The sequence below is a fragment of the Podarcis bocagei genome (assembly GCF_964188305.1).
Source record: "Podarcis bocagei genome assembly, chromosome: 4".
In the NCBI taxonomy this organism is placed as follows: Eukaryota; Metazoa; Chordata; class Lepidosauria; order Squamata; family Lacertidae; genus Podarcis; species Podarcis bocagei.
Genome location: NC_138128.1, coordinates 1897951 through 1924938, shown reverse-complemented (window position 1 = coordinate 1924938; position 26988 = coordinate 1897951). Strand labels below are relative to the sequence as shown.

General features: G+C 45.3%; 1 protein-coding gene across 6 annotated transcripts in view; it reads left to right on the top strand.

The window, feature by feature from the left end:
* Positions 1-26988, top strand: part of IL1RAP (interleukin 1 receptor accessory protein) — a 95062-nt gene that overhangs the window by 22038 nt on the left and 46036 nt on the right. For 3 of the 6 annotated variants that reach the window (XR_014007047.1, XM_081190222.1, XM_081190223.1), the window contains exons 3-5: positions 15526-15593; positions 24099-24384; positions 25982-26174. Coding sequence is in view for 5 of the 6 variants with exons in the window: in XM_081190222.1 (XP_081046348.1) it covers positions 15527-15593; positions 24099-24384; positions 25982-26174 (546 nt within the window). In the remaining variant the exon portion in view is untranslated. Of the gene's footprint in view, positions 1-7540; positions 7720-15525; positions 15594-16926; positions 17027-24098; positions 24385-25981; positions 26175-26988 lie in introns of those variants that run through there. The other 3 variants (XM_081190224.1, XM_081190225.1, XM_081190226.1) reach the window with 3 other exon arrangements.

The window sequence follows — 26988 nt, the reverse complement described above, 5'->3', positions numbered from 1 at the left end:
AAAGGATTTCATCACAAGGGCTGGGCAGGTGGATTTTCATGAGCGCTGCGTGTTGGAGCCAGCGAGTAGGGATCCTGTTATGCACTGAGTTGAATAGGATCCAAAATGCAGCAGTCTGACTGGTCCTACAACAATAGGATCCAGAATGCAGCAGTCTGATTGGTCCTAGAACAATAGGATTCAGAATGCAGTAGCCTGATTGGTCCTGGAACAATAGGATCCAGAATGCAGCAGTCTGATTGGCCCTAGAACAATAGGATCCAGAATGCAGCAGTCTGATTGGTCCTAGAACAATAGGATCCAGAATGCATCAGTCTGATTGGCTCTAGAACAATAGATCCAGAATGCAGCAGTCTGATTGGCCCTAGAACAATAGGATCCAGAATGCAGCAGTCTGCTTGGCCCTAGAACAATAGGATCTAGAATGCAGCAGTCTGATTGGTACTAGAACAATAGGATCCAGAATGCAGCAGTCTGATTGGTACTAGAACAATAGGATCCAGAATGCAGCAGTCTGATTGGTACTAGAACAATAGGATCCAGAATGCAGCAGTCTGATTGGCTCTAGAACAATAGGATCCAGAATGCAGCAGTCTGATTGGCCCTAGAACAATAGGATCCCGAATGCAGCAGTCTGATTGGTACTAGAACAATAGGATCCAGAATGCAGCAGTCTGATTGGTAGTAGAACAATAGGATCCAGAATGCAGCAGTCTGATTGGTACTAGAACAATAGGATCCAGAATGCAGCAGTCTGATTGGTTCTACAACAATAGGATTCAGAATGCAGCAGTCTGATTGGTACTAGAACAATAGGATCCAGAATGCAGCAGTCCACAGGAGCCACCCAATCCAGCTCCAGGTGGATGTGAATCCGCAACCTGATTGGCCTATAGGTGAATCCCGGAATTAGCCAATCACGTGCAGCCCATTGTGTAAATAATGTATATAAAGCAGACATTCTGGGGGAACTTTCATTCCTACTCAACACTATGAGCTGAATATAGAGCATGAAATCCACTCTCGACTCCGAGTATATTTCAGATCCCGTACCCTGTTAAGTGTCGTGATCATTCGTATCAGAGCTTGGGAAGATTCTTGGCCTGCAACTCCCTTCATGCCAGGCAGCTCATGCCAGGGGTCAGGGATGGCAGGAGGAGTGATGCGAGGTGAGAATATTCTCTGCTAGAAAATCCTCGGGCGAATATTCTCCACAAGCTGCAAATTCTAACGTAAGAACCAGTTTGACAACCCACATTTAAAGAAATCTAGGAAAGAATAAGTCAAGCTGTGATATTTCCAGTGTAAGTAATGAAGAATGGTTGTTGTTGTTTTTTGATCCAGTTACATGACTGTGCATTGTGTCATTCACTATTGGCAGTTCTGAAATGTGAGCTACAGAAAACATATATTATTATTATTATTATTATTATTATTATTATTATTATTATTATTATTATTTTATTTATTTATTTTAGTTTTAAAAATGCTAGTCATTTAATTTGATGAACATTTGAATTCGTATGTATTTCAGCTATATGCAATAAAGGGAAATGGCTTGGGCTTAGATTTATGTTACTGAAATCTGAAGTGGGAGAAAGGGAGTGTGGACAGAAAGAAGACTGAAAATAAATAAGTATGTGCACTACTTTGGTATTGCATTCTAGAAACGCCAGAAACCACTTTATGCAGCGTCAGATCATTCGTCCCTCCAGCTTAATTGTCAGCAATTAAGAACATAAGAATGGTCTTCTGGGACAGGGCACACTCACCTGACTAACTGCTTTTGAAATAAATAAATGCTGGCTTTGATGGAGTCGTGATCTGGCCCAGCACATCTTTTCTCACATTGCAGTCCCTCAGCCTCCTCTTGCCCTCAAACATCAACTATATATTTTGGGGAAAAATGCTTTTTTGTTTTTGATTTATAAATGATTTTTATTGGTTTTACATATAATCACATTGGGACGCGGGTGGCGCTGTGGGTTAAACCACAGAGCCTAGGGCTTGCTGACCGCAAGGTTGGCGGTTCGAATCCCCACGACGGGGTGAGCTCCCGTTGCTTGGTCCCTGCTCCTGCCCACCTAGCAGTTCAAAAGCACGTCAAAGTGCAAGTAGATAAATACCGTATTTTTTGCACCATAACACTCACTTTTTTCCTCCTAAAAAGTAAGGGGAAATGTCTGTGCGTGTTATGGAGGGAATGCCTACGGGTGGCATGCCTACGGATTTTCCTCCTCTAAAAACTACGTGCGTGTTATGGTCGGGTGCGTGTTATAGAGCGAAAAATACGGTAGGTACCGCTCCGGTGGGAAGGTAAACGGCGTTTTCGTGCGCTGCTCTGGTTCGCCAGAAGTGGCTTAGTCCTGCTGGCCACGTGACCCGGAAGCTGTTCGCCAGCTCCCTTGGCCAATAAAGCGAGATGAGCGCCGCAACCCCAGAGTCAGTCACGACTGGACCTAATGGTCAGGGGTCCCTTTACCTTATAATCACATTACATAACATCATACCCTCTTATTGGTTCGGCTGAGCCTAACAACTTCCCTCCCTCCCGTCTGATGGTTTACACAATTAAACTTTACATCTTTACATTTCGCTTCGTTTCCTATCCTTGTTATATCATCACCTAAAATATTATATTATTCAACCTGAATAGGTAGCAATTTCACCTTGCAGATCTTCAGATAACCCTGCCAGTGATGTCAATTGCTTACAGTTGTCTTTCAAATAGAATATAAATTTGTTCTAGTCTTTTTGGAATGCTTGGTCTCGCTGGTTCCAGATTCTTCCCGTCAGTTTCGCCAGTTCTGCAAAGTCCATCAATTTCATCTGCCACTCTTCTTTGGTTGGTAACTCCAGTTGTTTCCCTCTTTGTGCTAATAAAATTATTGCCGGGAAAAAATGCTTCTTGTTTGCTTTGCATTTGAAAACCTCATCATAACCAAATGTTGCAGGCTTGCATCTTCCTTTGAATCCAATTTGGCACTGTTCTGAAATGAGGTGGCAGACTTGAACCTTTCAAAACAGCACTGATTTTAGCTGCTGATTCCAAAACTGATTTCTTAGAATTCTGATTTTTATTTTTATTTTGTTTATATTGCAGAAGGTTTCTTAGAATTCCTAAAAAGCTTCTGAGATACTAGGTAGGAATAGGATGTTAACTTGACTTGTACCAATATGAGGGTTGGGTGAATCTGTCAATTTCAGTTTCCAATATTTCCATTCTCGCGTTCAGTTCTGTATATTTCTCCATCAAATTAATCAGTGATTTCCCCCCTAAAATGCATTTTCTTTGTACGCACCTTTGCCCAGTAATTCATATTTTTGCAAGCAATTTCCACTGATGAAAAAACATTTCTATACACATTGCCCCTGGTATGTGTGCTTTGGAACACATGGCTTGGCTCAAGAACTACATTGCAAAATTCAGCACATTGCTAATTTGGGCAGATGGTTGTGTTTGGGGTTTTGCAAATCAGGTAGCTTTGCCTTTAAATGTGAACTGGATTGAATTTCCCCCCTGTTGTTGTTGTTGTTGTTTAGTCGTTTAGTTGTGTCCAACTCTTTGTGACCCCCTGGACCAGAGCATGCCAGGCCCTCCTGTCTTCCACTGCCTCCCGCAGTTTGGTCAAACTCATGCTGCTAGCTTCGAGAACACTATCCAACCATCTCGTCCTCTGTCGTCCCCTTCTCCTTGTGCCCTCCATCTTTCCCAACATCAGGGGTCTTTTCCAGGGAGTCTTCTCTTCTCATGAGGTGGCCAAAGTCTTGGAGCCTCAGTTTCACGATCTGTCCTTCCAGTGAGCACTCAGGGCTGATTTCCTTAAGAATGGAGAGGTTTGATCTTCTTGCAGTCCATGGGACTCTCAAGAGTCTCCTCCAGCACCAGAATTCAAAAGCATCAATTCTCTGGCAATCAGCCTTCTTTATGGCCCAGTTCTCACTTCCATACATCACTACTGGGAAAACCAGAGCTTGAACTATATGGACCTTTGTTGGCAAGGTGATGTCTCTTAGGTGATTTCCCCCCTAGCAGGCACCATTGCTGCAACAGCTTTTGCAGGGGCCCTTCCCATTTACTTGGAAAGTTTTGCATAGCACAAAAGCAAGGAGCAAGTAGATCCTGTTGAAAGCAGCAGTTTTGTGTTTCTGGGACTGCTGCGCCAGCAAGGCTCTCTGCTAAGCCAGAGAAATAAAAAATAAATGTTGTCATCCCGTCACGACCTTGAAAGGCCATGCCCTATTATGTCGGGGAGGCTGGCTGCTTGTCAGTCAGGACTGCTTGCTGTAGCCTGTCGTTCTGCTTGCCGGGGCTCAACGCAGGCTCTGTCCCACTGATCTGCCTGCCGAGGTCCCGATAAACTCTGATAAAACGGCAACTGATGTTCAGAGGCAGCAATCGCCCCCCGAAGAGCAATCTGGCTGCCTGGAATGCATTTTCTATTCCCCGCTCAATGGAGCCCAGATGGCTTCTGCTACAGTAATTTTCTCCATTGTCCAATTTCCGCAAATCCCCCCCCCCCCATCGCCTTATTTTCTGCAGTTCCCGATAGTAAGAAGCAAAAGCATTTCCTGGAGGGTCTGAAGGACCTTTTCCAGTATCTGTTCAATTCTGAATCCCCTCCCTCCTGCCCACTATCCCGCCTTTTGTCAGCTGTTTTAGTAAATTGTTTTCTCTTTCTGTGATTTCTTCATTTCCCCCCACCCTTCCTTGGATTTTATTATTTTATTATCATTATTTGTATACCACCCTTCATCCATTGATCTCAGGGCAGTTGCGGCCTAAAATTACAATATAGGGCAGGGGTAGGCAACCTAAGGCCCGTGGGCTGGATGCGGCCCAATCGCCTTCTCAATCTGGCCCACGGATGGTCTGGGAGTCAGCGTGTTTTTACATGAGTAGAATGTGTGCTTTTCTTTAAAATGCATCTCTGGGATATTTGTGGGGCATAGGATTCGTTCATTTTTTTCTTCAAAATATAGTCCGGGCCCCCACAAGGTCTGAGGGACAGTGGACCGGCCCCCTGCTGAAAAGGTTTGCTGACCTCTGATATGTTCTTGTTGTTTAGTTGTTTAGTTGTGTCTGAGTCTTCGTGACCCCCTGGACCAGAGCACGCCAGGCACTCCTGTCTTCCACTGCCTCCCGCAGTTTGGTCAAACTCATGCTGGTAGCTTCAAGAACACTGTCCCACCATCTCGTCCTCTGCTGTCCCCTTCTCCTTGTGCCCTCCATCTTTCCCAACATCAGGGTCTGTTCCAGGGAGTCTTCTCTTCTCAGGAGGTGGCCAAAGTCTTGGAGCCTCAGCTTCAGGATCTGTCCTTCCAGTGAGCACTCAGGGCTGATTTCCTTCAGAATGGAGAGGTCTGATCTTCTTGCAGTCCATGGGACTCTCAAGAGTCTCGGACCCCTGATATAGGGAAACACAAAATACACAAGAAAACTAAGAACAAAAACAGCCCGGCCCTGGTATGACCTGTAACCCAGTGTGCAGAGTCTTGCGTGTGACTTTACCTATAATTAGAGGTGCTCTTGAACCACGTAGATGAGGAGGAGGTTTCGGGAGAGAGAAAACTGCTCAACTACATGCATGTCTTTTTCCTTGATCGCACCTGCACTCCCAGCACTTGTGTTGGCCTCCCCTTCCCAAGGTTGCCAAAGGCTTTGTAGACAGCATTGAACCATGTTGCAATGCACCAATTGCACTCTCCCTTGGCCTTGATGCAGGGGCTCCAGGTTGGGGGGGTGAGGGGTCTTCAGCCCCCTGCCTGATGTTGTGGGGGGAGGAGGGGGCTGAGAGCGGAGTGCCAGTGGTGGAGCATATGCCCCCACTGCCCAGGTTGGGCGGGATCCCAGGTTTTCTCCTCCTCCTCCTCCTCCAGGGGTTACTCAGATTCCTTACTTCAGCCCCTGACAACCTGGCACCACCCAGATGTTTTGATCTACAACCCCAGACAAAGAGTCAGAATGAAAGGCTGTCTTAATCACAGAACTGGAGAGATGGAAGGGACATCTGCAATGCAGGAATCGCAGTTAAGCTGGGCCCCATGGCAGAGGCCCCCAATTCCTTTCCCTTGGTGACCCACTGAGGGCTCTCAAGGGCCCAGACCAACCCACCTCCCGTGTCAAACCAGACAATTGACCTGACCCCACGTCAGCCATTCTGGGCACAGAGCAGGAGGAGAGTTTTATTTTTCAATTGCTGTGCTGCTTTGTTACTGGTGCAAAGGGGGGTGACATTCAGCGCGCCCGCGACTCAGACGCCCACGCCTTGTAGTTTAGTCGTTTAGTCGTGTCCGCCTCTTCGTGACCCCCTGGACCAGAGCACGCCAGGCACTCCTGTCTTCCACTGCCTCCCGCAGTTTGGTCAAACTCATGTTCCTAGCTTCGAGAACACTGTCCCACCATCTCGTCCTCTGTCGTCCCCTTCTACTTGTGCCCTCCATCTTCCCAAACATCAGGGTCTGTTCCAGGGAGTCTTCTCTTCTCATGAGGTGGCCAAAGTCTTGGAGCCTCAGCTTCAGGATCTGTCCTTCCAGTGAGCACTCAGGGCTGATTTCCTTCAGAATGGATAGGTTGGATCTTCTTGCAGTCCATGGGACTCTCAAGAGTCTCCTCCAGCACCAGAATTCAAAAGCATCCATTCTTTGGCGATCAGCCTTCTTTATGGTCCAGCTCTCACTTCCATACATCACTACTGGGAAAACCATAGCTTTAACTCTACGGACCATTGTTGGCAAGGTGATGTCTCTGCTTTTGAAGATGCTTCTCCCACGCCTACCGTGAGCAAAGTGGCGCAGCAGCTCCCCCCTTTCCCTGGCGGCTCATGCCCCTTTGCCCCTTTGTTTGTGGTAGGCATGGGAGTCTGAGTCACGGGCGGGCGGGCAGGCGACCCTCAGGGATTACATCCAGTGCACGCCCCCCCCCCCCGTTCTGCCGGTGTGGATTGCGGAGCCCAGATCCATGCTCCCTATTCCCCACCCAGCGCACCGGCAGGGTGCCCCTGCATACTGGCCTGAGGGCAGGATGCCTCACATGACTTGTGGCATGACACATCTCGTGATGACAATGGGGGGGGGGCAAGTCAGTGCCCCTGCATTGGTGGACCTTGAGGTGGGCATGCCTGCAATCTCCAGAGAAAGCCAAGCAGCCAGTCTGCACCACAATAACAGGCCAGATCACGTTGCAGAGTTCTTATCTTCCCATCTCCGGAAGGCTCTTTCAAGTGTGGTTGAATCAGATTAGAATGTAAGGAGAGCCTGACGGATCAGGCCGAAGGGGAACTACTTAGTCCAGCATCCTCTTCTCACAGTGGCCAAGCAGATGCCCCACTGGGAAACCTGCAAGCAGGATTTGAGATCAAGAACTCTCCCCTCCTGTAGTTTTCAGCAGATGGTATTCAGAAGCATCGCTGCCTCCATTTGTGGAAGAAGAAGAAGAGGAGTTTGGATTTGATATCCCGCCTTTTACTCCCCTTCAGGAGTCTCAAAGCGGCTCACAATCTCCTTTTCCCTTCCTCCCCCACAACAAACACTCTGTGAGGTGAGTGGGGCTGAGAGACTTCAGAGAAGTGTGACTGGCCCAAGGTCACCCAGCAGCTGCAGGTGGAGGAGTGGAGACGCGAACCCAGTTCCCCAGATTACGAGACTACCGCTCTGAACCACTACACCACACTGCAGGCAGAGCAGAGACATCCTCGCAAGTAAAGGTAAAAGTTAAAAGTAAAGGACCCCTGGATGGTTAAGTCCAGTCAAAGGCGACTATGGGGTTGCAGCGCTCATCTCACTTTCAGGCCAAGGGAGCCGGCGTTTGTCCACAGACACCTTTCTGGGTCATGTGGCCAGCAGGACTAAAATGCTTCTGCCACAACGGAACACCGTGATGGAAACCAGAGTGCACAGAAACACCGTTTACCTTCCCGCGACAGCGGTACCTATTTATCTGCTTGCGCTGGTGTGCTTTCAAATTGCTAGGTTGGCAGGAGCTGGGATAGAGCGACGGAAGCTCACCCTGTCACGGGGATTCGAACCGCTGACCTTCTGAGCTCCAAACCTAAGAGGCTTGGTGGTTTAGACCGCAGTGCCACCTGCATCCACATGCTGGCTAGTAACCATCAATAATCCACGCTGCCTCCATGAATTTGTCTCATCCTCTTTTAAAGTTCTCTAGCTTAGTATATAATTGCACATTGTATTAATTAACATTATTTTTTAATATATTAGTGGCCATGTGATGATTTTAGCCTTTAAATTTTATTGTTTAATGTCTTAACCTGTATATTAAGGTACTTTTATAGCTCTGTTTAGAGTAGGCAATGTCTTGATAATATAAATGTTTAAAGTTTTTTTGTATTAATCCAGCATATTTTCTTTGAATTGTTGAATGATTCTGTGTACATTGCAGCAGCCTTTGTCTATGGGCAGTAAAACTGACTGGCTGATCTAGCTTAGTGGCTGTCAATTCTTCCTGTGGGAGGGAGTTCCGCAGTTTAATTATGTGCTGCCTGAAGAAGTCCTTCCTTTTATCCGTCCCAAATCAGCTTCCTTAAATGTCCACGAATTCTAGTGTTATGAGAGAGGGAGAAAAGAGTTTCTCCCTCCACTTCTCCATGCCAGATAGCTGGGAATAATGACTACAAATGGGTATTAATTTGGTGACTGTCCAATTCTGGCTCTGTGACTCCCGAAATTCCCCCTGGAAGTTCCACTGTGAGAACAGGATACTGATCCTGCACATTCTCTTATTCTGTTTAAGGACACTGCCTCTTACAGTATCATACAATGTGGATTTTTAACCCTCCCTGGACATCGCCATCAGGTTTTGAGAATTGCCTGGTGATACAAATTTGTGACGTACACAGAACTATTAACTGAATGTGGCATAAAAGGAGAGCCATTGCAAGCTTCTGCGTCAACACTGTTTAGGATTCTGCTGTGGTTCTCTAATATCCAGATATTAAGGGTAATAGTAGTTGAAAAGTAGGAAAACAAAGACGGTTTTATTTCGGCAGGCCTCTGGGAACTGACTGTTGTGGTTTTTTAAAGGAAATGGCTTTTGATAGTGCCGTGCATTTTAATCTACCGGTTATTTATTTTTAATTCCATCAGCATCTGATTACTTTTTTAGCCATTTTCTTTCATATGTTTTTCGCTTGTTCAGTTTTATCTGCATTGTTTTAATTTGTCTAAGCCGCCTTGAGTCCCAGTGTGGGGGAAATTGCAGGAGATAAGCAATAATAATAATGATTAATAATAGCAAAGGTACAAAACGGTTTGGTCTGTTTGGTTGCATCCTTCAGTCTGCCATTTGCAGTTTGCTTCGGAGCTTTTGGGTCAGTCGTAGGTGCTTAAAGCAAAATGAAAACAGATCATCTGTATTTGGGGTGACGGCTGGTTGCCACGGCATTTGTCTCTCGTTGCTAAGGGTCCGGTGGTTGGGTGGCAGGTTGTCTTTCAGCCATGCCCAGGGGGCAACTCAGTGGTGGGACTTCGGGAAGGACCACCAAAGAGTTGACAGAAAATCCTTGGCAAATGGAAACAGGAGAGTGTAAACAAGATTGGATCCAAAAGCTGACAGAATATGCAGAATTAGACGGTCTATCAGGAAAAAATAAAGAATAAATCAAAATGGGAGGTTTTCAAAGAATATTTGAAATATAAATATAGTAGTTTAAACTCGGTTGCAGCATTCGAGGAACTTCAGTAATAGTGGAAAGGCAGATATAAGAATTAAGATATATTAAGAAAAGGTTTAATAATGATAAAGTTTGTACAGTGGTACCTCGGGTTAAGAACTTAATTCATTCTGGAGGTCCGTTCTTAACCTGAAACTGTTCTTAACCTGAAGCATCACTTTAGCCTATGGGTCCTCCCGCCTCCGCCGTGACGCCAGAGCACAATTTCTGTTCTCATCCTGAAGCAAAGTTCTTAACCCGAGGTACTATTTCTGGGTTAGCGGAGTCTGTAAGCTGAAGCGTATGTAACCTGAGGTACCACTGTACTGGCAATAAGTTATATGAAATCCAAGTATGGAATAGATGGGAGGTTCGGTCTTTAGTGTTAAGACCAATTTATGGCTCATTTTTTGTTAAGAAAATTCAGTATCTATTGTTATTCCTGTGTGTAATTTGGTATTTGTGTTCTCTCTTTTTTCTTTTCTTGCTGTATCAATAAAAAAAGAAAAGAAAAGAAAAAAGAAACAGGATAGTGGCCCACCTTGGGATCCTGACATGGTCTCTGCCCAAGGTGCTTAGTGGAATGGTGCTGAGGGGGCTTCAACTTAATGAATCAAGGGGCAAATGGAGCCAATAGCTTTGTCACAGAATGTTTAAAATATATATACATTGATTTATTGCATTTTCTTCCAACCTGGGATGTTGTTAGGGGAGGGGATGGTACCTCTGATACTGGACACATCGTGCTCCTTCTCAGGTAACATATTTACCTTTGGTCCCCATCCTGGACTCAGATTTCACCTGGGGCTCCTAGAAGCTGTCAGCAGGTGACAGCGGCCGTATCCCAGAAATGGCTTTGACTGGCCGACTGAGCCAGGTGAGGTGAGCCAATAGACCTCAAACCCTCAGTGAGGTAGGTACTGGCATGCAGTGGTACCTCGGGTTACAGACTCTTCAGGTTACATACACTTCAGGTTACAGACTCCGCTAACCCAGAAATAGTACCTCGGGTTAAGAACTTTGCTTCAGGATGAGAACAGAAATCGGGCTCCGGCGGCGTGGCAGCAGCAGGAGGCCCCATTAGCTAAAGTGGTGCTTTAGGTTAAGAACAGTTTCAGGTTAAGTACGGACCTCTGAAACGAATTAAGTACTTAAGCCGAGGTACCACTGTACAATTAATCCAGAATGTGGCAGCTAGACTGGTGACTGGGGGCGGCCGCCGAGACCACATAACACCGGTCTTGAAAGACCCACATTGGCTCCCAGTACATTTACGAGCACAATTCAAAGTGTTGGTGATGATCTTGAAAGCCCTAAACGGCCCTGCCTGCAGACTGTCTCACCAGAGTGGTGCATGCTCTGGTTATCTCCCGTTTGGACTACTGCAATGCGCTTTATGTGGGGCTACCTTTGAAGATGACCCAGAAACTACAACTAATCCAGAATGCGGCAGCCAGGCTGGTGACTGGGAGTGGCTGCCGAGACCACATAACACCGGTCTTGAAAGATCTACAATGTCTCCCAGTATGTGCATGAGCACAATTCAAAGCGTTGGTGGTGACCTTGAAAGCCCTAAACAGCCTCGGCCCAGTATACCTGAAGGAGCGTCTCCACCCCCATCGCCCAGCCCAGACACTGAGGTCCAGCTCCGAGGGCCTTCTGGCGGTTCCTTCCCTGCGAGAAGTGAGGTTACAGGGAACCAGGCAGAGGCAGATGGGGTTCATCAGCCTGCGAAGGCAGCCCACTTAGGAGAAGGAAAACTCTGATCCTAAACTTCTGCTGCCTTGCAGGATCTGAAGAGGCAGGGAATTCCAAAGTTCACGCCACACTAATTTCATGCACCCTGACGATGTTTAAACAAATGTGGCTGGCCCCATCATTTCTGATTTGGTATTGAGAAGCAACTCTGGGCAGGATCAATGTCTTGGGTCATTATGGGTCTTTAGGCATCCTATCTGCCAGCTGACCTGTCTACATCGCCAACCCTGGTTTTGCTTTTTTGCTTTGTCTTTGAACACCTTTGGAGGCAGAGGTGCGTACTGCAGCGGAGGCGCTTGACGAAGTTTGCCTTCGCTCCTCTAATTGTTTTCCTTCCTTAATGATCTGGAGGCCCCAGGGGAGAGACAGGCTCATTAGAACATCTGAAGGCATGCCAGCCGGCTGCAGCGACCGCAAAAGAGCTGCTTATTCCAGGAAGGGGGTGCAGGATGTTGAGGGGCTGGCCTGAGCCTTTGGCGGGTCAGGGAGGGGTTGCAGAAAAGGACCCCAATCTCTCCCTTCCTCTCTGCAGGTAGGTAGCCGTGTTGGTCTGCCGTAGTGGAAACAAAATTTAAAAATTCCTTCCAGTAGCACCTTAGAGACCAGCTAAGTTTGTTCTTGGTATGAGCTTTCATGTGCATGCACACTTCTTCAGATACTTAAATCATCATCATCATCATCTATAGGCCAGTTAAATGTAATTGTTATAGGAATCTTATCTGCACATATATAAAAGACATGTATATATTTTATCAGCTGCCTTGGAGGCAGGATGTAAATTTCTATCAATAAATCGGTCAGATTCCTATAGCTGTTTCAGAGCCTGATAACTTGCCAAAGTGCTTTGTATCTGAAGAAGTGTGCATGCATACGAAAGCTCATACCAATAGCAAACTTAGTTGGTCTCTAAGGTGCTACTGGAAGGAATTTTTTTATTTTGTTTCCTCTCTGCAATTATTCCCGGACATGACTCACCAACTGGGTTAAAAAAAAAAGGTAAAGGACCCCTGACCATTAGGTCCAGTCACAAACGACTCTGGGGTTGCGGCTCTCATCTCGCTTTATTGGCCGAGGGAGCCGGCGTACAGCTTCCAGGTCATGTGGCCAGCATGACGAAGCCGCTTCTGGCAAACCACAGCAGCGCACTGAAACGCCGTTTACCTTCCCGCCGGAGTGGTACCTATTTATCTACTTGCACTTTGATGTGCTTTCGAACTGCTAGGTGGGCAGGAGCAGGGACCAAGCAACGGGAGCTCACCCTGTCGTGGGGATTCGAACCGCTGACCTTCTGATCGGCAAGTCCTAGGCTCTGTGGTTTAGACCACAGTGCCACAGGCGTCCCTGACCAACTGAAGTAGATAGGTAGCCGTGTTGGTCTGCCATAGTCAAAGTAATTTTTTTTTTTTTTCTTCCAGTAGCACCTTAAAGACCAACTAAGTTAGTTTTTGGTATGAGCTTTTGTGTGCATGCACACTTCTTCAGATACACTGAAACAGAAGTTGCCAGATCCTTCTATATAGTGAGAAGGTGGGGAGGGGTATTACTCAGAAGGGTGGTGGGAATGGGAGATTGGCAGATAGCTGAGATGAGGCTCATCTCAGCTATCTGCCAATCTCCCATTCCCACCACCCTTCTGTTTCAGTGCAACTTCTGTTTCAGTGTATCTGAAGAAGTGTGCATGCACACGAAAGCTCATACCAAGAACTAACTTAGTTGGTCTTTAAGGTGCTACTGGAAGAAAAAAAAAAATTCTTTTACTTTGACCCTGACCAACTGAGAATAGCAAGCAAAAGGCGCATGAAAAGTGCTGGTGGGGTCCTGGAATGAATTGCACATTCCAGCTCATGTACATAGGTTTTCCCCACTTGAATGGCACAGAAGTTTTTCTTTTTCTTTTTTTAAATAATTTTTATTAATTTTCCATTTAAACATGTATAATCACATCATTATTATCCACTTAACCTCTTGGCTCTTTTGAGCCTATTGACTTCCTTCCCTCCTGCCTCTTGGCTTTCAAAGTTAACCTTTATATCACAGCATCTTATATTTTTTCCAGTTCTAATAAAACTCATCGCAAAATACCTCAAAATTTAAATAAATGTAGAAAGGTACAAAAAAATTCTCGTTACGAGTCTTCAGCTAACCCTACTAGTGTTGTTAATTGCTTACAATGATCTTTCAAATATTGTGTAAATTTACTCCAGTCTTTTTGGAATACTTGATCGTGCTAGTTTTGGAGTTTTCCTGGTTTTCCAGTTCCGCAAACTCCATAATTGTTATTCATGTTTTTATACTGTATTTTATGCTGCTTTTATAATTAAGTGTTTTAATGTGTTTTAAATTTGTTGTTAGCCGCCCTGAGCCGGGTTTTTGAACTGGGAAGGGCGGAGTATAAATAAAAGTTTATTGTTATTATTATTATTATTATTATCATCATCATCAACTTCATCTGCCCCTCTTCTGTCATTGGTACTTCTTCTTGTTTCCATTTTTGGGCTAAAAGAATTCTTGCCGCAGTTGTTGCATACATGAACAGTCTTTTATCTTTTCTTGGGATGTCTTCGCTTACTATACCCAGTAAAAAGGCTTCTGGTTGTTTTTTTTAACAAGTGTTTTTAAACATTTTCTTTAACTCATTATATATCATTTCCCAGAAAGCCTTGAAATGGCATGGAGGTTTTTCTCCCTTTCCACTAGAACTCTCTAGTTAACCTGTGGAACTCCCTCCCACAGGAAGTGGTCACCAAACTAGATGGCTTTAAAAGAAGACTGGGCAAATTCATGGAGGGGGAGAGAGCTGTCAATGGCTACTGGCCACGAGGGCTGTGCTCTGCGCCTCCACATTTATGCTCTCATGCTCTCCGCATCCAGATTCTGAACCTCGTCTAACCTATAACCTCTGGGTTTAGGGCGGTATATAAATTTGATAAATGAAATACAGTAAATGGAAAGGAAAAAAAAAGTTTGTGGAAACCAGAGGAGGGGAGAGTGTTGCTGTTGCTCTCGAATCCTGCTTGCTGGTTTCCCACAGGCATCTGTAATAATAATAATAATAATAAAAATAACAACAACAACAACAACAACAACAACAACAACGATGATGATAATAATAATAATTTGTTATTTATACCCCGCGCATCTGGCTGGACTTCCCCAGCCTCTCTGGGCGGCTTCCAACAAAATATTAAAATACAGTAATGCATCAAACATAAAAAGCTTCCCTAAACAGGGCTGCCTTCAGATGTCTTCTAAAAGACTGGCAGTTGTTCTATTTGACATCTGATGGGAGGGCGTTCCACAGGGTGGGCGCCACCACCAAGAAGTCCCTCTGCCTGGTTCCCTGTAACTTGGCTTCTTGCAGGGAGGGAACCGCCAGAAGGCCCTCAGAGCTGGACCTCAGTGTCCGGGCAGAACGATGGAGGTCTACTGTGAGAAGAGGATGCCGGACTAGATGGGCCATGGGCCTGATCCACCAGCCTCTTCTGACCTTCTTATGCAACCATCATTATCACTTGAGGCTCAGGTGGCCTCTGTGGCTAGAAGTGCCTTTTTTCACTTTTGACTGGAGTCTCAGCTTTGGCCCTGCCTGGATAGGGATTTTCTGTTTGACCTGTTTTTAATAATGATTTTTAAATTGTCGGCACCTGTTTCTTGGGTCAGGGACCTGCCTGTCTTGCCTTTAGACTACACCAGTGCATTGATGCTGCTTTAGAAATACTCTATTTAAAAAAGCCAATGGGGGCATGTTATATTTATTATAATTATTGCTATGTTTTAAAAGAGATGGTATATAGCAGGCACCTCCAAACCCTGACCCTGGTCCCATTATGATGGGAGTTGTAGTCCCAAAACAGCTGGAGGGCTGAATTTGGGGATTTCTGGTATATAGCTTTTAACTCCATCAATGCTGAATTGTATTTTAATGATTGGTTTTTCTATGTTTTTAGTGGTTCTTGTTTTTATGTGTCAGCTGCCTTGAGTCCTGTCAGGGGGAAAGGTGGGTTATAAGTATAAGTACATCATCATCATCATCAACAACAACAAAATAGCCGAAATAACCATTCTGTCCCCTGTGGTTGTTTTTCTGTCCCTGCAGGATGAAGGTCCGCTGCCTCCTGCTGGTAGCTCTTTGGCTCTGCGCCCTTGACCTTGGCAGCCCCTCTGGTGAGTGACCCCATCCCACTTTGGCCTTGGGCAGGAAGCTACAGGTGGAGCTTCCCTGGAAAATGCAATATAAGTATCTGGCAGGCATGTCCAACCAGTCATTCACGATCTGCCGGTCGATTGCATGGCGTCCATGGCTGATCCTGGTTGATCGCGGGGTCCTTTTTTTTGCTTCAATTTTTTTTATTGGTTTTCACAACATTATAAACAAACAAACACATATGACAAACAAACATAAATCATAGCCTTATTGAAAATTACACTTATTAACATTGTTAAGTGACTTCCTCGCTTCCCCCTTGGTTAAATTTCATTGCATATCCTTTTAACGGTTTTCCAAATCGCAGTTCTTATAAAATGTAACTTAAACATTAACATCCTTAGATCTTCACATTATGAAATTAAACATATTAATTCATCACTTAACATAAATAAAATCCTAAGCCAATGAAGTATCTGCAAGCTGTTTTCAGTTAATTTAATTTAACATATTTAACTAAATAATCATTAAATTTAATCCACTCTTCTTGATACGCCTCCTCCTTCTGGGTGCGGACTCTTCCGGTTAGGTCGGCTAGATATCAACCAGGATTGCGGGATCCTGGTTGATATCTCCCCCCCCCAAAAAAAAGAAGCTCAACAGCTTTGCCTCCCCCCCCAAAAAAAAGCTCAACAACTATGCCTCCCCCAACTTTGTCTCCCCAGCTTTGACAATGAGTAGATCACAGCCAGTATTTTTATACTGTGAGTAGATCGCAGTCTCTTGGGAATCAGACATGCCTGGCATCTGGGATCCCAAGAGGTGCTCATCTGAGCATGGACAGAGGCAGAGGACCCAGTCTGTCCCATGGTGATGCAGAGAAGCACCCTCCTGTTGGGAAACTGTGTGTGTGCAGCTACTCACACAGAGTCAATTAAGGTTTGGCAGACATCCAGAAAGCAATCTGAAGGAGTAAGTCTGCCTGGTGATAACAGACATGGATACAGCTCCCTGACTGGTCAAGCTCTCTCAAGGGAGTGATAATTAATGGCCTACTAACTGGAATGTGTTAGTTCAGAGGTTCAGTGGTTCAGTGTGTCAGTGAGTGTAGGACTTGTGAGTCGTGTCACAGAGAGCTAGCAAAAGATCCGAGTTCTGTTCCTGTAAATAGTCCACTGTATATAATAAATACCTAACTACAAGTTCCTGGTTCCTGCTTCATCTATCCTGTCTGCATCCAAGTCGCCAATTGCTTCCGTGGATTCTGCGTTTACTCTGCTAGGTCTGGCCAAGGTCCTGCAACTAGTCAGAAAGTTGCGAAACACCAAATAGGTTTTTCCAATACCCCCCTCCTGTTGCCAAAGGCCATGAGGGCGCTGAGTGTGCACACGTGAAGCCCAGGACAGAAGCTGAGTGCCTAACTGAGAGATGCAGCCCCCTCAATTCCCACAAGGTGAGGCTGCCGCCTCCTCTTTTGCAAAGCAGGGCAGTGGTTCGGGGCTCTGTCGGCCAAGGGCTCCCTTGAGGGAAGCAGATGAGCTGAGAGCAGAGCGAGATGAACATGTTGGCATGCAATTAGCCAGAGCCGCTGACAGGCCCATTTGTCACAGTCAGGAGGAATCAACTCTGGGGATTCCCAGGCCCTGAGTGATTCTGGCTTCCTACTGATGGGTCTCTGGGACTCCAAGAGAAATGGACTTATCCTCTCTCAACGATACTCTTTGCTCTCCTCATGGCCTGATAATCTTTGGGAGAGTTTTGTTGCAGCTTGGATTAGGGATGGCAGGTCCTGTCAATTTTGGGTCTCTTCATTTCTCAAGTTTCCAGTCCTAAATTCATTCATTCTCCACATTTTGCAACAATTTGCAATTGGGGGGGGGGAATCATTGGCATTTTAGTGCGAATTTTTCATATTTAAACATATATTTGTATGTGGTCTTGACTAATGTATTTGCAAGCAATTTCTGTATGTATGTTATTTCTATGATTATCTTCATTTCTGTGCACACTTTCCCTGCAAAATATTCATTCTTAAAATGCTGTTTAGGAAACTGCATTGCAAAATTCAGATAAGTGCAAAATTCTAAGGATAGAATCATAAAACTGTAGAGTTAGAAGGGACAACCAATGGTCATCTAGTTCAGTGCCCTGCAATGCAAGTTTCAGGTAGGTAGCCGTGTTGGTCTGACGCAGTCGAAATAAATAAATAAAAAATTGTCCAGTAGCACCTTAGAGACCAACTAAGTTTGTTCTGGGTATAAGCTTTCAGGTGCGTGAAGAAATGTGCATGCACACAAAAGCTTATACCCAGAAGAAACTTAGTTTGAACAATTTTTAAATTTTATTTATTTATTTCAACTGTGATGCAATGCAGCTGTGTTTTGGTTCCCGTGTTGTTTCCGAAAGTGCAAATTCAATATTTGGCTTTAAATGCATACTGAAGAGAAGACTCCCTGGAAAAGCCCCTGATGTTGGGAAAGATGGAGGGCACAAGGAGAAGGGGACGACAGAGGACGAGATGGTGAGACAGTGTTCTCGAAGCTACCAGCATGAGTTTGACCAAACTGCAGGAGGCAGCGGAAGACAGGAGGGCCTGGCGTGCTCTGGTCCAGGGGGGTCACAAAGAGGCGGACACGACTAAGCGACTAATGTGAACAATTCCTTTCTTTTATATGTCCTGAATCTTCCAACCTTCAGCTGTGTTGGACACCCATGAGTTCTGGTGTTATGAGAGAGGGAGGTAAACTTCTCAATAGCCATGCCATGTATAATTTTATAAACTTCTATTACATTGCCTCTGACCCAACTTTTCTATTTGAGAAAACTCCCAAATGCTGCAACTTTTCTTCATACGTAGGGGAGTGACTCTGTCCTCCTAGATCAATTTGGTTGCCTTTTTCAGAACTTTTTCCAGCTCTGCAATATCCTTTTGGACGTGGGGCAACCATAATTGTACCCATCTGCGTTTCCACATCGAGAGATTCTGAAGAGTGTAAAATCTTGCATAACGCGGGGAGTCCTTGCACACTTTGAGCAATGTTAAACTTTCAGGATGGCGAAAGTATACAAAGTGAATGAATTTTCCTTCCTGCTCCTTCACGGTTTCCTGAGTGGGGAGTGGATGGGTGCTTTGATCTTTCCTGCTATACAATGAGCTCCATCTGCCTTGCGTATGATTCATCCTTTCATTAGAAATCGGAAACGATTGCAGAGAAGAATGCAAGAAGCTGCCTAGGATGATGTCAGACCTCGTATTATGTCAGTCACCCAGTGACTGGCAGCTGCTACTCTTCAGCATGGTCTCGGGCAGAGGGGTGCCTCTCCTCTCCCTTGCTCCCTTTTGTTGTTTAGTCGTGTCGGCCTCTTCGTGACCCCCTGGACCAGAGCATGCCAGGCACTCATGTCTTCCACTGCCTTCCACAGTTTGGTCAAACTCATGCTGGTCTCTTCGTGAACACTGTCCCACCATCTCATCCTCCGTCGTCCCCTTTTCCTTGTGCCCTCCATCTTTCCCAGCATCAGGGTCTTTTCCAGGGAGTCTTCTCTTCTCATGAGGTGGCCAAAGTCTTGGAGTCTCAGCTTCAGGATCTGTCCTTCTAGTGAGCACTCAGGGCTGATTTCCTTCAGAATGGAGAGGTTTGATCTTCTTGCAATCCATGGGACTCTCAAGAGTCTCCTCCAGCACCAGAATTCAGAAGCATCAATTCTTCGGCGATCAGCCTTCTTTATGGTCCAGCTCTCACTTCCATACATCACCACTGGGAAAACCATAGCTTTAACTATATGGACCTTTGTTGGCAAGGTGATATCTGTCTACTGCCCTTATTAATGTGAAGGTGGTGGTTACTGTTAGCCAACTTGGACGTGCAAGAGTTCAGAGGAAGGTGGGACGGCTAAAGATACATCTGTCAGAATCAGTCATCTCTTTGAGGGCTGTGCGTCACCTCGACTTCATACATTGCTGAGTCATGGAGCCCATTTCCTTCCTTCCTTCCTTCCTCCCTGGGCAGGCGGCCACAATGGTTAAACACCCGCTCTGTGTTAACGGAAAGCGCAGCCAGATTTCTCCTTGGCGCTGGGCCAAGGCCAGCTCCAAGCCAACGGGAGCTTTTCTGCCTCTTTGCTCGAAATTAAAGAGGCTGCGAGAAGCGGACTCCTCACATCTGCAAGACTCCTTTCCTTTTAAATTGAGAGCGCTGGGATTCTTGTGAGGCCGAGCTCTAGGAATTTGGGGAAAGTCTAGCTTTAATGTATGTTTTATTGGGTTGGCGGGTTTTGTGTGTAAGTGTTCTGATACTATACAAAGCGATATGTTCTTCTACTTCTTCTTTGGCGATCCCTCTTTGCCAAGTAAGATTGTCCTCCATAAACACGGTTTTAACAATGAGTCTGTAAGCGACTGTGGAGGCCAGTTCTGGATCCACACGTCCTTCCACAGTGGGGACATGGGTTTTCGGGCAAGAGTTGATCACGGTGTGGATTTGCCAAGCGTGCCTTCCTCCTAGCACTTTTCCCGTTCGCATCCTTAGTAGAACGTAACACACGACTGCGCATCTGCGTGTGCGCAGGTCTCTTTCCATTGCTTCCGCGCATGCGCATGACGTCATTTTGAGCGTCTACACATGCGCGAGTGGCAAAATCCGAAAGTAACACGCTCCATTACTTCCGGGTCACCATGGAGCGCAACTGGGAAATACTTAACATGAAGCTACTTTAACCGAAGGTATGACTGTAGTATTATTATTATATCTCCTCTCAGTCTTGCATGTGCAGACGCGGGTTGTGTTTGCTTCAGGATGCGAACGGGGCTCTGGAACGGATCCCATTCACATCCAGAGGTCCCACTGTACATATTTGACTAGATTAAAATATACCTAATTGCTATGGACTTCCCTTTGCTATATATAAATGCAACGCAAGTAGAAATATTCTATTAGAAATTTTTATAAATTCTCCTATACCCCCCTCTTCCCGTCACCCATGTGTGATCTCAATATATATTTTTTAACTTCTTCCATCTTGTTGTTGTAGTTTAATAATTATTCAATTGATTCTTTTATTATTTCCTTGCTTACCCCTGCACGTTTTACACATTATCTATTAATATTCCAGTTCTGGAACCATATTTTTTATATATTCCTTCACCCCATCCCACTTTAATTATTCTCTGATTTGAACGGCCTCTAATGATTGCCGTCAAAAAATGTATTCCTTTACGCAACAGCAGCGGCCAGAATATTGATCGCAAAGAATTGGAAGGGGGAGAAAAGACCATCATTATTAGAATGGCAAAGCAAGATCTGTGAGTTTGTGGAAATGGCAAAGTTGATTGTCAGAAACATTTTCATTGGATCATAAAAGTTGGAGGGAACCACGAGGGTCATCTAGTCCAACCCCCTGCAACGCAGGAATCTTTTGCCCGATGTGGGGCTTGAACCCTTGACTCTGAGGTTAAGAGTCTCATGCTCTAGTGACCGAATTATCCCTCTTTGTGCATTTTGTTCTTAGAAATAAATAAAATTCTGATGCGAAAGTTGCTGTAGGCTGACCGTATCTCTCTTTTGTGACTTGTGTATGCAAGGGTTGAACTACCAAGGGCCCATCTCATCTAGATTCGAATGAAAATAGAAAAGTGTAGGATTATACAGTCATACCTCGGGTTGAAGTAGCTTCAGGATGAATATTTTCGGGTTGCGCTTGTCAGCAACGCCCTTGAGCCAGTGCCACCAACTGGACTCATCCACTTCAGCCCCGACTGGGCCAGGCGAGCTGGGTAGCACTTCCAGAGACCACCTTCTGCACAGGAACAGGTCAAAGTGCTGTGGACTCACAGCTTAGAGTTGTGAGCACCGGATTCACTCCAACAAGAAGACAGTCGCCGCACAGCAGAGTATAGCAGAGTACAGCAGAGCATAAACGACTCGGAGAGAAGCTCTGTAGAATATCTTCTTTATTCTATCTACAGCTATAATACACAACTATATACAGAGCTAAATGAGGTCTAAACGAAAATGCTGAACTGCGCTGAGTGTCTGCAGCTGCTCTTAGCAGCAACCTTATCTATACACACGATCTCTCTCTAACACTCAGTCTCTCTCTCTCTTTTGTGTGAGGCTGGCACGGAATAAGTAGAGAGCAGAAACCGCCCCCTCCTCTCTGGAGAATCAGCAGAGAACACCAGCAGATTCTTGGATATGGGAGGGGTGAAATCTCCTCAGCGCTCCGTAGCGACCCGGAAGTAACTGAGTGTGTTACCTCTGGATTTCGCCACTCGCACATGCGCAGACGCTCAAAATGATGTCATGTGCATGCGCGGAAGCGGTGAATTGCGACCCACGGACGTGTGGACGCGGGTTGCGTTCACTTCAGGTTGCGAACGGGGCTGCGGAATGGATCCCATTCGCATCCAGAGGTACCACTGTACATGGTGTGACAAAAGCAGGCAGAAAAATGTGCCCCCCCCTTTCTTATAACTGTAGAATTTGTGGGCATCCACAATGAAACACCCAACAGTTGGGAGATTCAGGACAGAGTCAAGAACCACACGGACTTTATTTTCCATAATGGGCATGATTCTATGCTTCTCTGAATCCTGCTTCAGTTCTCCCATTTGGTAACAAGATTAGACCCTGCGCTATTCTGAACTGGGAGCTCCGTGAATGGCATTGTGCCCCAGATCCATACCTCTGCAAGATAAGACTTATTAACATGTAAATTGAGAATCCCGGGAGGGAGAGACAGGCCGGACGAATGCATAAATATGCTCCCCGAGTGTGACAGACAACATTCGGCCACGGTAAATTAGACATGGAATTAAATCTACAACCAGTGACTGCCGCCGTACGTCTTGCCGGATTTCAGAACGGTTCCTGCTGTTCCACAGTGTCCAAATTCACGATCTGACTTTATGTTGATTTCTGGGAGATGTTTGGACAAAGTCCTTCACCCAAAGGCTCTTGCGTATGAATATAGCAATCTGGGGATGCTAGATTATTTTGCAGACTGGAAAATCGGTTTAGCAGTGCAAATCTGAGGATGGGGCAGTTATAAGGATGGAGGGAAATAAGAATTGGGTTCTAAGCAGCATTTCTGCCCAGGAAAGTGTGCAGAATCTTTTTTGACCTGCGTCTTTTTCAATCATTTTGTTTCCTTCCCCCGACATATGGCCGTTTTATACCCCTCAGCAAGTGGCCAATTCTCTGTACCACTTGGCTTAAACCATTTTGATTTTGTAATGGGTAAGGTGTTTCAGCTAACAGTCGAATGCTGTTTGAGCCTCAGTGCCCTTCTTGCACTTACATAGTTGATAAATTAAATGCAGTTTTATAAAACCATTTTGTTTAATAAAATTTGCACACTGGTGGATTGCTTAAGAAAAAAACTGTCAAAGCGCCTTAGAGTAAGCAAAAACAATAAGTTCAAGGAGAAAAAAGACAACAGTATTTTAAATAATTTCCTGTAGGACTAATTGCAGTCATTAACAGTTGTCAACAGGTTGACCATACCCATTGAGTCAATCACCCATCTCCTAAAACCCCACCCTCCCACTATATATATAGGTCTGGTGGCTTCTGTTTCAGTGTATCTGAAGAAGTGTGCATGCACACAAAAGCTTATACCCAAAACATACTTAGTTGGCCTCTAAGGTGCTACTGGACAATTTTTAAATTTTATTTATTTCGACTGCGTCAGACCAACACGGCTCCTGCAATTTATTTCAAGAGTATTTTAAAACATCCTGAAGTTAAAATACAAAAACTGATTAGCGTTAGGCGGTTGAGCATGAGACTCTTAATCTCACGGTAATAGGTTCGAGCCCCATGTTAGGCAAAAGATTCTTGTGTTTCAGGGGGTTGGACTAGATGACCCTCATGGTCCCCTTCAACTCTAAAATTCTATGATTCTATACTTCAGCTTTCTAAGCATGTAAAGGGGCAAGAAAGAACCCTGCACCCAGTCATCTTCATGAAATGGTCCTGAATACTGCATAATAAAAAATATATATTATATATAGAGAGAGAGAGAGAGAGAGTTTTTATTGTTAAAATAATTCAGCATTAATACACACATATTGCGAATATACAAACATACAAACATACATTTCATACAACCCTTAAAAATGTTCAAACATGCCTACACTCAGTCCCACAGATAATTCCTTTTCCCATCACCATCCACCGCCCCTCACCCCACCTTTGTGTCAGACTTCCAATCTACTCAATTGCAATTTCTTTCCACTTCTTTTACTTTCTTTCACACACCTTTAACCTAATTTCATGCTTCTTTTTCTATTACACATTGCTATCCATCTTATTTAGTATTCCAGTATTTAAAATGGAACTTGTTTATTCTAATAGGAGTTCTGATTTTTCAATATGGTTTTGCAAGTATCCTTTAAAAAAATTATATTTTTATCCCAGCAATTTGGCAAGCAGCATTCTTTCTCCGTTTACCTTCATAACAACCCTGTGAGGCAGGTTAAGCCGAGTGCCGGTGACTGCAAATTTGTCTCCCTGCCCCCCTAGAGCGCTGTGACGACTGGGGCGTGGACACCATGAAGCACAAGCCTGTCTACAACGGGGAGCCGGCCAAAATCAAGTGTCCTCTCTTTGAAGCCTTCCTGAAGTACAACTACAGCACCGCCCACTCCGCGGGCCTCACCCTGATCTGGTACTGGATTGGGCGAGGCCAGGACATCGAGGAGCCCATCAATTTCCGCCTCCCGGACAACCACATCAGCAAGGAGAAGGACACCCTCTGGTTCCGCCCCGCTCTACTCAACGACACCGGGAACTACACCTGCATGCTCAGGTAAGGAAGCTGATGGAGAGGGGGCCCTGCTTGTAGGGAGGGGTTTTAAGGTTGGAAGAACGAGGGTGTTTGGGTCATCCGATCACCTGTCTTGCCCTTTTCCATGATTGTTTAGAAAATTCTTACAGCCGCTTTGTGTTCTGCTTGCGAGGAAATTGTCGTTTAGTCATTTAGTTGTGTCCGCCTCTTCGTGACCCCCTGGACCAGAGCACGCCAGGCCCTCCTGTCTTCCGCTGCCTCCCCCAGTTTGGTCAAACTCATGCTGGTAGCTCTGAGAACACTATCCAACCATCTCATCCTCTGTCATCCCCTTCTCCTTGTGCCCTCCATCTTTCCCAACATCAGGGTCTTTTCCAGGGAGTCTTCTCTTCTCATGAGGTGGCCAAAGTCTTGGAGCCTCAGCTTCAGGATCTGTCCTTCCAGTGAGCACTCAGGGCTGATTTCCTTAAGAATGGATACGTTTGATCTTCTTGCAGTCCATGGAACTCTCAAGAGTCTCCTCCAGCACCGAATTCAAAAGCATCAATTCTTCGGCGATCAGCCTTCTTGATGGTCCAGCTCTCACTTCCATATATCACTACTCGGAAAACCATAGCTTTAACTATATGGACCTTTGTTGGCAAAGTGATGTCTCTGCTTTTTAAGATGCTGTCTAGGTTTATCATTGCTTTTCTCCCAAGAAGCAGGCGTCTTTTAATTTCGTGGCTGCTGTCACCATCTGCAGTGATCATGGAGCCCAAGAAAGTAAAATCTCTCACTGCCTCCATTTCTTCCCCTTCTATTTGCCAGGAGGTGATGGGCCCAGATGGGAGGAATAGTGGCAGATATAAATATGAAGAAGCAAACAAATATTTATTGGTTTGTTTAGCTTGCAGATTACTTTGTATTTCAAGGAATCTCCATGGTGTTTACAAATCTCATTAAATACATACATACACACACACACACACACACAGAGAGAGAGAGAGAGAGAGAGAGAGAGAGAGAGAGAGAGAGAGAGTATATATACATCTGTATCTGTATGTGTATATATATGTGTGTGTTTGTGCATATATATACTGTATTTGATAATGAGTACAAATTCCACATTCAGTACAGCTGCTGCTGCAAATAATCATAACCATACATTTTTAGCAACTTAATTGCAGTGATAAATCTCTGAGAAAAAATGCACATAAAATAAGTGAAAGCAAATTGCATGCAGGAGAAAAGTACATCAAGGTAGAATGCCAGGATAAAATATAATTATAATATAGGTCTAAAAAGAAAATTGCCAACAGAAAGAAAGCTCTCATGAGTCAAATTGGGAATTCATGAATTATTCTTTCAACCACCTTCTCTCTTTGCACCCACCACACCCCACGGGTTGGACCAAATGACCCTTTGGGTCTCTTCCAATGCTACAGTTTTTTTAAAATTCTATCTCATTACTGCATCCTCTCAGTTCCCACTTCAATAAAACATTAAAATGTTCAACAGTTACATGCAAGAAAGATATTCGGGTGACCGGTGAGTCCTTTTGTATTTTGAGTGTGAACCTTCCCTTTTAACCTTGTGGTCGAAACCTTGAAATCTATTTTTTCTCCTTTCCATGCAGAAACACCACATACTGCAGCAAAGTCGCTTTCCCGCTGGAAGTCGTTGACAAAGACCCCGGTTCCTGCGTCAGCCAGGCCATCAGGCCGAAAGAAGTCCTCATGTACCTGGACTACACAAACAAGAACCTCACCTGCCCAGATGTGGAAGGGTTTTATCCAGCTGGGACCAAGCCAAAGGTCTGGTGGTATATGGTAAGCTCTAAAGCCCGGGGCTGGAGGCTTCATTTTGCAGAGGGTTTTGATTGTATGCATTTGCAAGTTTATGAAGCTCTGCACAAGCGAATTGGCAAGGCAGCTGCAGCAATGGCTCGCTTCTGCAAAAGGGTCTGGGAGAATGTGATGCTAACATCCAAAACCAAGATGAAGGTCTATCAGGCCTGCACGTTGAGCACGCTAATTTATGGAAGTGAGTCATGGGCAACTCACAGCTTCCAGGAGTGACGCCTCAATGCCTTCCACATGGACTGTGTCACAAGGATTTTGGGAATCTGATTCCAAACAAACATTCCCAGCATGTTTGCACTTCTGTCTCAGTGACGTCTAGGTAAGGTAAAGGACCCCTGGATGGTTAAGTCCAGTCAAAGGCGACTATGGAGTTGCGGCGCTCATCTCGCTTTATTGGCCGAGGGAGCCGGTGTTTGTCCACAGACACCTTTCTGGGTCATGTGGCCAGCAGGACTAAACCGCTTCTGGCACAACAGGACACCGTGATGGAAACCAGAGTGCGCAGAAACACCGTCTACCTTCTTGCCATAGCGGTACCTATTTATCTACCTGCACTGGTGTGCTTTTGAACTGCTGGGTTGGCAGGAGCTGGGACAGAGCAGCGGGAGCTCACCCCTTGTGGGGATTCGAACCGCTGACCTTCTGATCGGCAAGCCCAAAAGGCTCAGTGGTTTAGACCACAGCACCACCTGTGTCCCTACACAGCGACGTCTCGCTGACTTGATCACGTCCACAGAATGGAAGTTGGCAAGATCCTCAAGGACGTCCTCTATGGGGAGCT